At 39.7% G+C, this 10,495-nt stretch overlaps 1 protein-coding gene across 1 annotated transcript; it reads right to left on the bottom strand.

Annotated features, from left to right (window-relative positions):
* Positions 1-4,679: 4,679 nt before the first annotated feature.
* Positions 4,680-9,936, bottom strand: Rdh14 (retinol dehydrogenase 14). Its single transcript, XM_047523332.1, has 2 exons — positions 9,465-9,936; positions 4,680-5,729 (listed from the first exon to the last, which is right to left on the bottom strand). The coding sequence occupies exons 1-2, from the start codon at positions 9,855-9,857 to the stop codon at positions 5,112-5,114; spliced, it is 1,011 nt and encodes a 336-aa protein (XP_047379288.1). The 5' UTR covers positions 9,858-9,936; the 3' UTR covers positions 4,680-5,111.
* Positions 9,937-10,495: the final 559 nt, after the last annotated feature.

Below are 10,495 nucleotides of genomic sequence, written 5' to 3'. Positions count from 1 at the left end.
CCACCATGTACGTAGGTCTGTGCAAGTAACATCTTGAATTTGTTTCCAACTTAAAATTTGACTTATTCATCTTACTACTCTTGTAGTAGTGAAAAAGGGTGTTATTAGCAGGGTTTAGAATCCTTCCATTCTGCCAATAGCTGGATATCTACCCAGATCTATGGGATGTATCAGAATAAACAAATAAAGTACTAGTACTTTCTTAAGTCTGAATTTATAAAGAAAGGTAGGAACACATTTTTGTTGTTGTTTTTTAATACAATCAAATTCGTCCAAATTAAGGAAAGACTGTAATACATCATATATAATAGGGCAACTTCTAAAGAGACACACTGAAAAAATTTTAAATATTCAGGAACTTGCCTATTTAACAAAATCAGTAGGAACTTTTTAATTGGAGAGAGAAACAAAGCTGATAATGAAATTCAATTTTAAGAAACAACTATGAAAACACTTCAGGACCACATATATAAAATAATCATTTCAGTACATTGGTGTATTTTTAAAAATCTGATAATTCCCAAATTTAATTTAGAAGTCTTTGGAGAAATATGATTCAGTATACAGAAAATATTTGTCTCCAATTCCTTCAAACTGAGACTCATCTGAAATGTGAATGATAGCTCTATTTTATACAATAGAAACCCTCTTATTTGCAATTGATTGACTACGTGAAAAAGCCAATCAAGGAAGGCAATCACACAGATGAACCATATGCACCACAAAAACGCCATTTGAACTTGAAAAGTATAGCTTACTCATTCATTTGCCTATCTGCTGATGTAAAGCTACAGGTTTATATTTAGTGATTTTTATTTTTTGAGCATAGATGTACTTGGAATTCCATCTTCTTACATTATACTCTTAATAGTACTATGATTTCCAGGTTTTGTGTCTTTTAAAATGGGTTCAAAGTCACTTGCAAAGGATGAAATGCTGATATCTTTTACATTTTTATGTTTACTTTTAGTATATGACAGTTTGAAACTTCATTCACAGTAAATTTCTAGTAATTTGCCTTCATTTAATTGTGGCAGAGCACTTGGCTTACTTTTCAGACATTCTCTTTCTGTTTGGATTCATATTTCATTGGTTTGTACTATGATTACTAACTCATATGATGATTAATAACCAACACAGCTAGTACATGCAGACCCATGTTTGTCTGAGTTTTCTTTGTTGTCTCCTGCATCCCCAGACATTAGGATAATGCCTGATACATAAAAGGTACTGTAATATTTGTTCAAGGACTAAATGAATGGTATACAGCTTGTTCTTCCTAAGTACATAATTGACCAGGAGGAAGCAAAGGAGTGTGTGTGTCATAGAGTCCATCAGCCTAGAACATTCACATGTTACGGGCCATTGATCAATATGATCTTCAAAAAGAACGGAGTCAGTTATTACAGCACGTTTGTTAGATGGAGATCACTTGTGTGATTCTGCTGTACTTTGACTAAACATCTGGCTTAGCAAAACATCTTTCTTACTGTCTGCATAAAAATGAGTACACCTTCTAACTTTCCTCTAGGAATTAAATACCTTCCTCCATGTTAACCTGTAACTCATTTAACTCCCCATTGTCCGGAGGTTTGTGAAACATCTGAGGCTGTCTGGGGGCAAAGCTCCTGAAGGGTGATTAGTAACATGTTCTCTCTTCAGTGTTCTTTAGGACATTTGGAATCAATTAAATATTTAAATAGAGATTCTCTCAGATCTCTGGCCAGGCCCAGCAGGTTTGTCAGAGGCGGGAGTTGGGGGCAGATAACTGCTATTCCTCACATCAGACCCTAGAGCTGGAGATAGATTTAAAATGTATAGATTTCCTGGGTCTGCAAGCAAATAGTCATACAAGATTAGCATTAAGGCAAACAACATCGGGCTTATGGAGTCCTAGGAGTTGCCCTATACACAACTACTACCATACACAGTTCTTAAAGACAAACAAAAGGTGAAAGGACTGAGCCTGGAAGACTACTAGTTGCCTAAGTACAATAGCATGGCCTGGACTAGCTCAGAATGGATTTTACATTCTCAAATTATCATGAAAAACAAAACAATATGTAAGAATATGTAACACAGACTCTATCTGGCCCACAGAACCTTAAAGATTTACAACCTGGCTTTTGACAAAAAAAAAAAAAAAAAAAAAAAAAAAAAAAAAGTTGACTGGATCTTGGTTTAGAGTTTTGTTTCCATCACATGTACTCACCTAACCATCACTATTTCAAATTACTACCAACAGTAATGATTAGGTGCATCAGGAAAGGAGAAATGAATATACCATAGGCGTCAGACACTTTTCCTAAATGCTTTTAAGTTCTCTGTCACTTTCATTCACTGAGTAGTCCTTTAAAGTAAGCATTTAATAGCTCAGTGATAGAGCCAAGAAAAAAAAAAATACTCAGAGTGAAGAATTTGGCAAGGTCACTGGGAGAGTTCAGTTCGGGAGCTGTCAATTAAACCCAATGTGGTGCTGTGTTCAAATTGTGTTTCGTGCATGTACAAATTTGTCACAATGAATTCCACTATTATGTATAATTGTAATACACCAGTAAAAACATATAAAAGAAGTGAAAACGCTTTTCCAATGTAATGCTACTTAGAATATCACTATGCAACATAGTTCTTCCGCATGAACTTGAGGTAGTAGCCCAGCAACCTCATCCCTTCTCAGAACAAGATGCTTGAAATAGAAGTCAGTTTTTCAAAAATTGAAGCCAAGAATCAGTATGAAAAATAGGTTTCAACATTTATTCAATTATCTGGCAATGTACAAGCAATACTTTGCTGAGGATGAAGAATATCAAAGTAATACAAGAGCTTTTTCCTTATTTCTTTCCCCAGTGAAATGGTTTGAAGTGTCAGCATAAGAGAGAAAGGAGAGAAGCAAAGGGCTGGAAGAGTCTTTGAAAACTAACTAGTCAGACTGGCGCTATTTGTCCTGGATTGGATGGACCCAGTGGTGGGAAGGACATCTTCCTAGCGGCAGCTCATTTTACCTTAATAGTTGCTGTTCCCAGACAAGTTTTTAGTTTTCCATCATGATAAATTAATATATCCTATTTTATTGTGGTGCCACAAACAAGCCCTCTGAAAGACTCAAAAGGCCCAAATCCCCTGAAAAGCATCAGGTATCAAACTGCAGCCAGAAAAGATGGTATTAAATGAAAAAAAAGAGGCTCCTTTTTAATGAAGTTGAGGTGTAGGACAGATTTATTAGCTTCCATTTTTCCAAGTTGCATTTTGTGTATTTCCTGCCCACATTTCCAAGTTCAGCAGGTCTCTTTGTCGGATTACTTTTTAAAATAGTGTTTCAAAGAACATGATGCAGCTACACCTGCAGAGACACACCTGTGATGATAGAAAGTTTCTTGTATTCACAGCGTAAGGCTCTAACAGAAAACAGACTTTCTGTGTGATCTGCCAAGGTCTTGTCATTCTTGAAAAGAACTGATACTGATGTGTATTAGAAATGACCTTAAAAATAACAACCAATCAAGGATTAGCCCAGGCTAAATGGTCATTAAAAAGCAATGGAAAAATGGCCTTCGAATAGTTTAGCTGGTTTCCTTGACTTGTGTTGTGAAAATGGCAGCAACCATTTGGCTTTCAGATAATGCCAATCATATCTGCCTTGAAACTTTGCAAAACAATAATTATTTTCTAAAAATAATGTGTTAACAAATTCATTCTATGCCACCCCCAAATCTAGATTTTTCAAAAACTGCTTCTGTCAATAAGCCCTCAATATATTGTACTCTGTGCAAAAACAAAAAACAAAAAACAAACAAAAAAAACCCCAAAAACCAAAAACACACACACAAAAATGGAGCTCTTTATCCATGTTGTAATTCCTTTTTCCAACATTAGGAGATGGCAAGACATGAAATTATTGTTGCTACCGGTGAAGCTGTAACACAGATGTCCACAATATTCCTATTTGGGTGCAAAGATTTTATGCACACTCATTATTATTTTTCTTAATCCCCACTGGATACTATACTATGATACTTAAAGGGAAAAAACTAATAATAAATCTTCTATTGGAAAATTCTTATTCTAATGGTCTTATTGGATTTGTGAATGAAAAATGAGTGAACTTTAAGCAAAGCTACAAAAACTAATGGAAACAAAGTGGGAAGAGAACTGTTTCTGCCTAAAGGGACTGGAGAAAGAAGCACTCTTGAGGTGCACCTAAGGGGTAAGTAGTGCTCCTGAGGACAGAGATGGTATCCAGCCTGAAAGAACATACCGCCAGAGGCAAGGAACTACTCTATATTCAGGACTGAGTTTTCCAATGGAATGACTAGAGATGTGCCGTCTAGGACAATAGTCACTAGACATGTACCTATGAAAACATTAAGATCAGATATTCAGTTCTTAATTACATTTCAAGTACTCAGTACTCCATCTAGAATTACCATCGTGAAAGGTACAATCTTTCCATTATAATTGCAGTAAGTTCCATTAGACAGTGCTGAAAAAAAAAAAATCATTATCATAGGTTTTGAAGAAAGGATGTGAAGCCATGACAGATTTGGGTTTTAGAAATATCTCTGAGAGCAGTGTGTGAGGTATGTGCCAAGAGGAGACTGGGTACAACAAGACCAGGTGGGCTACAGAGGACATGATAAAGGACTGCATTCAGTGACATTTATAAAGAAATACCCAATGACAAATCTGCATCAATCAGTTTATTGAAATAAGGTTGTGTGCATATACCAGGCATATTATTTCCACACAAAAATCAGAGTTATAGTGAAAATAATTAACTCTTCAGCCATGAAACACAAAGTTATTTGAACTACATCTTAAGGTATCTATTTTAAATAACCCAATTCTTCAATAGTTGTAAAATCTGTTTGCTCAATTATAATTTTCAAAATATAATGGCATTCATTACACTTACACATTTAAAACAGGTTTGCCTAAACTTTGACGCCCCAAAATAACCTTTTTCAGTAACTTGAAAATATCCCCATGTATTTTCTTGGCAGTACAATTGTAACCAAAATTGTTTTTCAAAAGTAGCAAGGGCTCAAGTCACACCATTCCTGATCACAGATATAACTGACAAATTTCATAAATAGCTATTTCACTACCTGTTCCTATTTTAATATGCCAACCATTACTTCACTGATATCCCAGAGTTTTCTTGCTACAGATTCATCCATAGCTTTGGGCAATAGTTCTTCCTCCTTACAATCCCCAAAGTACCTTCCTGACACACCTTCCACCTCAGGTGAAGAGGCTAAGTAGATGGAAGTCTGGGCACCTTCTAGTGGCGTTTTGAAAAAAGCCCACGACACCAAATTGAAGAGCGGTTTCACCAGCAGTGGAATGTGAATGTGCCTCCCCAGATTAGTCCGCACAATGCCTGGGTGCAATACGTTGACAGTAACATTTGTGCCTTCTAAGCGCCGTGCTAGTTCTCTGGTAAAAAGAATGTTGGCCAGTTTGCTCCGGCTGTAACAGAAACTCTTATTGTAGCTCTGTTCACTGTTCAAGTCTTCAAAGTTGATTTCTCCATATTTATAAAGTTTGGAAGAAACAACCACAATTCTACTGGGAGCTGAACTCTTGAGAAGTCCAAGCAGAAGACTCGTGAGCAGGAAGTGCCCCAGATGGTTCACCCCGAACTGCATCTCAAACCCATCTTCCGTCTTCATGTAAGGGCACTGGAAGACACCTGCATTATTGATCAAGACGTCCAGTCTAGGCTCCTCCTTCAAATATAAAAAGAGAATGTCTGGATTAGAAGTCTTCCAATTGCTCCTTCTATTCATGAATGTTTTAATAAAAAAAGGAACCTGACAGTAAAAACATTTCAGATTTTGGCCTATGGATCAGAGAGCTATTTAATACTGCCAATTTTGTTTTTCATCAACTGGAGTGGGGGAATCAAGATTCCTCTGGATAATGTTCCTCAGACCAATACTGACATTCATAATCTCACCCTACAGCTTCTACTTCTCATTTATTAAATTAATATGAAAATACTTATCTATAGTAATCTGCCAGTAAGAGATGAAGAAACTGAATCTAAGACTGAATTTCTGGTCTTGTTTTTACAACTTAATGTTAAATATATATTTAACACACACACACACACACACACACACACACACACACACACACACTTTGGTTTCATTAGACAATTGATTATCTGATAATCAATACCAATATCTTTCTTAAATCAGACATAGAGTCAATTTAGAAGTGGGATACTCCTTTGATTCTAAATTTCTCCCCCTAATTTCAGTTGAACTAAGAAAATATCAATTTGGGAGATATCATGTTAATGCTGAGATTATATCAAAATCTCAAGTGTACCTGTGATAAAAATTTTTAAAGTTCTTGTAAAATATTAAAATTCCATAAAATGTTTCTATGAACTCCCAACACTGAAAGAGAAATGGAAATAAAATTATTTTCATGTTTAGTAGGGCCTTGTTTTCAGCTTTTACATGAAACCTCATCTACTTTTTATAACTCTATAAGCAAACTGCTGCACAGATGCTGGGTGACTCACCTAGTGTCACAGAGTTCCCAAGCAGCAAAACAAAGAATGATACTCAAAGTAAAATCTTTTCATGATAAAGTCCCTTCTCTTAATTAGTAAGTTATTCTGGTTTTCTAACTGGGATTTCTGAAGCCTAGCTAGAGTCAGTGAGCTAGAGATAGCATAGCTTATTCCCAGACCTAATGGACATCAGAAGCCAAGTTCAGATGTGTTACTCTGTATTTCTCCAACTATAAATGGCACCCCGGGAACAGAATGACCTTAAGGAAGTTCCTTAAAACTGGGACAACAGAGGTCAAGGATGGAAACTTAAAAGACTGGAGAGAATGTCATGAATAAATCAAACAGAGAACAAAACTTAATCAGGTAATATAAAAATATACAACACAGCGACTCATAAGTACAAATGTAGTAACAGTGAAGGAGACAAAAGGGTGGGGGCCATAGGATCAACAAACAACTTTAACCCCCAATATGACTGTGGAATTCAATCCTTTTTTTTCCTTAAATGAAAACTCTTTTAAGCTTCAAGAGGCCCCTAACTTAGGAGATCTGTATAGGCAGAAATTTGTACCTTGATTATATATCCTTGCATCTTCTAAAGTTAGTAAGATCTAAAATTTAGACTCTTTTCATTGTAAGTCTTTTCATTCCCTAAATTATTTAAGATGGTCTTTTCCTGAGTTCTCCATCTCTTGCTGGACAGAGAAAAAAAAAAAAGTAATGCACATGTTCCAGGTGTAAAGACAAAGGGATGACTCACGCTTAAATTAATTCCAGTTTCAAATTTTGTGTTTCATTGGCTCTTTTACCAAGTTTAAGAGAAAAAAAAGTGTTAGATTTCACAAATGTTACCAAAGCCTACCTGTCAGAGGAGTAACTATTTCTCATTCTAACCTAAGAATCTTTACCTTTTCCAACTTCAAAAAGAAGACAAGAGTTCACCCATGTGGGAAAGAAAGGAATGTTCTTTTTCACTGATCCTTTGGAAGGGTTTCCCGAATTAATCATTTTTGAGTCATCCTTCTTTGCTGTGATAGTGTTATTTTAAGACTTCATCATTTACCACTTTTATTTTTTTTAAATTCTAGGAGACAAATGAGATAAATACCAAGAATACCAACCTGTGGGAAGTCTACACTTCCACTTTTTTTCTTTCCACTTCTACTTAAGAGTTCCCAAACTTCCAAGGCAGGCAGAAAGGTAAGTGCTTACAAGCAAGGATGATGACTTTGTCATTTCCTTGTTCTTACCTTTTAACTGGGCCTGCTTCAAGGTGCCGAAGTACCAAAGGTATCAGGAATATATATCCAGTCCAATCTACATTTTAATGAACAGACTGTTGCTAATGCTTTGAAAAATTTCTCACATGTGTATTACTTCTTAATCTATCATGACGATGAAATACTAGCAATTATAAAACAAAACAAAAATCCAATTTTCTGGAGTAATAGCTCCCATACTGCAATAATATCTAGATCATTGATCTAGAGCATTGGGGGTGGGGGGTTGCAAACTCCCAGGATTTGCTGTGGAATATCTTCAAATTTTACTTTTTTTTGGTGCTGGGGATTTGAGCTTATGAGGCAAGCACTCTACTAACTGAGCTATATCCCCAGCCCTATCTTCAATATTTGAAAGCAGTGATACTCTGCTTGATACCTAAAAGCCAGTTGCTATGGGCAGTTCATGGTTTCAACATTATATTGGGCTGTACTCCTCTGAAGAGATCATTTCTTTGTGGAGCTGACTTTTTAGAACCTATTAGCAGCTTCTCTAATAAATTCCAAGTGCAAGGCTAAAAATCTTTATAGAACAGGAAACAAGGGTGGCTGTATCCAATCTGGTCCCAAAGTTGGAGAAGTTGGTACGGTGATCAACAGGCACACATTTTCCATTAGTAATTACTAATGGTGTTAGGGAACCTCTGTTTTAGCTTCAAAGACTCACTTCACACAGGGGTCATTCCTGTGACAACTAGCTGTAAGTCTCCCTCTTCTGAATGCCCTCTGGCAAATCACCTCTACAACAGTCTGTCTCACCATAGGGTTCCACTTCAGTGGAATATTTACCACCTGCCCAAAGATAGCCTCATCCCTCACTGCCCAGCAGCAGGAGTATACAATAGGGGTTAAAACATGGGCTCTGAAGACAGACCACTGTTAAGCTACCTCACCTTTTTATGCCTTAGTTTCCTCACGTTGTAAAATGGAGATAATTCCTGTGTCACATGGGTTGCTGTGAAGATTCCATGATGACAATAGCCAAAGTCATTTTATTTTCACTTTACAGTTTTTTTTTTTTTTAAGTATATGAAATGCCTGGTACATATCTTGGCATACAATAAACCTCAATAATGAAAGATGTATTATTTTTAACTCCTATTCCTGTTTGAAGCATGATTGATCACTAGGAGCCTAAGCTCCATTCTATGTGGAAATCAGACCAGAGTCTGGTTGGGGATGGCACTGATTCATGGGTGGCAACAAGTGACACTCCCTCACCTCAGCAGAAAAGAAAAAATCAGGGGAGTGGGGGAGGATGAAAGCACTGGTCTGAGACTCTTGGCTAGCCAGTCTCTTCCAGTGCTCTCGGGCCCTGTGACTGAAGGCGTGGTTTGGCACACATTCCACTTAACACAGGAAGAACAATTCGGAGACCAGGGATGACTTTTGGGTCATCCTCACACGATAAATGAAATGTTCTGAAACTGGCTTATGTACTCTGTTCTTAACGTCCTCGGCGGTCAGTTCCCCTTCCTTCTCAAGCCCGCCCTTCCTCAGCGGCGGCTGGTGGCCCGGCGGCGCTCTTTCCAGGAACCCCAGCCATCCTCAAGGTCACACCCGGGCTCCAGGCGGACCCTCTGCCCCGCCCCGTCCCGCCCCGCGCGGCTCGGCCTGCCTGCCTCCGGGGCGGCGCGGCTCCGCGAGACCCACACCTGGAGCAGCTCCTGGCAGAAGGCGCGCACCGAGCGCAGCGAGGCGAGGTCCAGCTCCTTGACGACCAGCTCTCCCGCTCCGCCGACGTCGGGGCTCGGCTCCGGACCCCCGGCCTCGCGGAGCTCGCGGCGGAGCTGGCTGGCCGCCTCCTCGGCGCGCGCACGGTCCCGGCAGCCCATGATCACCCGCGCCCCCAAGCGCAGCAGTTCGGCCGCCGTGGCGCGGCCCAGGCCGCTGTTAGCCCCGGTGATCAGCACGGTCTTCCCGTGCATGAGGCCGGGGTTTCCGCCTCTGTGCAGCCGCTGGACCCTGGAGCCCACGAACCGCCGGGTCGCCAGCCACAGTGCCCCGCCCAGTGCGGCCAGTAGTGCCGCCGCGGTAGCCACCGCCATAGCCTTCCGGGCGGAGGGCCCGAGGGACCCTGCCCTGGGGTTCCGGAGTCAAGCCTGCCACCTGGCGCGAAGAATTCTGGGGCGCGGCCAGGAGTCGCCAGATAGTGCGCGTGGGGCATGTTGGGACTTGTAGTTTCTCTCCCGCGGCACCTGATTGGCTGAGAGTCTAGGGTGCTCTCCCTCACGTGCCCGCCTGGGACCCTGCTCCCAACCTAATGGCTGAGGCCAGCATGTCCAGCGGTGTTGAGGATGCTGGGTTTACACCCACTGAAATCCCAGAATGGGGGCCTTTCCTGAGGTAACGCCGGATGAACTCTTTGAGTTTATCAATCTCAGTATAGGCTGAGTAGCATATACCCACTCTTAGAGGCATTTAGTGTTTTCCATTGAGGGCTCCTGGGACTTGTAAACTCAGTTGTTTACTTTCACCTTCTGGAGAATGGGCCTTGTCAACGGAATTCTGAGGCCTTTTCCTTCTCTTTTTCCATAGATGAGACTTAAGAATTTAGCCACATAAGTCAGTTGGAAATAGAATGGGCCAGTGGGTCTCCAACTTTAGTTTGTATCATAATCACCTGGAGAGTTTGCCAGGAAAATAAAAGGAAAACAAATTTCAGGGCTTCAGTACCAGTTTTTAA

The sequence above is a fragment of the Sciurus carolinensis genome, chromosome 13 (assembly GCF_902686445.1).
Source record: "Sciurus carolinensis chromosome 13, mSciCar1.2, whole genome shotgun sequence".
NCBI lineage: Eukaryota > Metazoa > Chordata > Mammalia > Rodentia > Sciuridae > Sciurus > Sciurus carolinensis.
The sequence above is the reverse complement of the archived record's forward strand: the minus strand, read 5'-3'. Positions and strand labels throughout refer to the sequence as shown.

Excerpts from the sequence above, each read along its gene's own strand:
- Rdh14 (XM_047523332.1), bottom strand. The coding sequence starts at position 9,857 with ATGGCGGTGGCTACCGCGGCGGCACTACTGGCCGCACTGGGCGGGGCA. Across the intron at positions 5,730-9,464 it reads TCTGCCAGGAGCTGCTCCAG|GAGGAGCCTAGACTGGACGT; the intron begins GTGTGGGTCTCG and ends TTATATTTGAAG.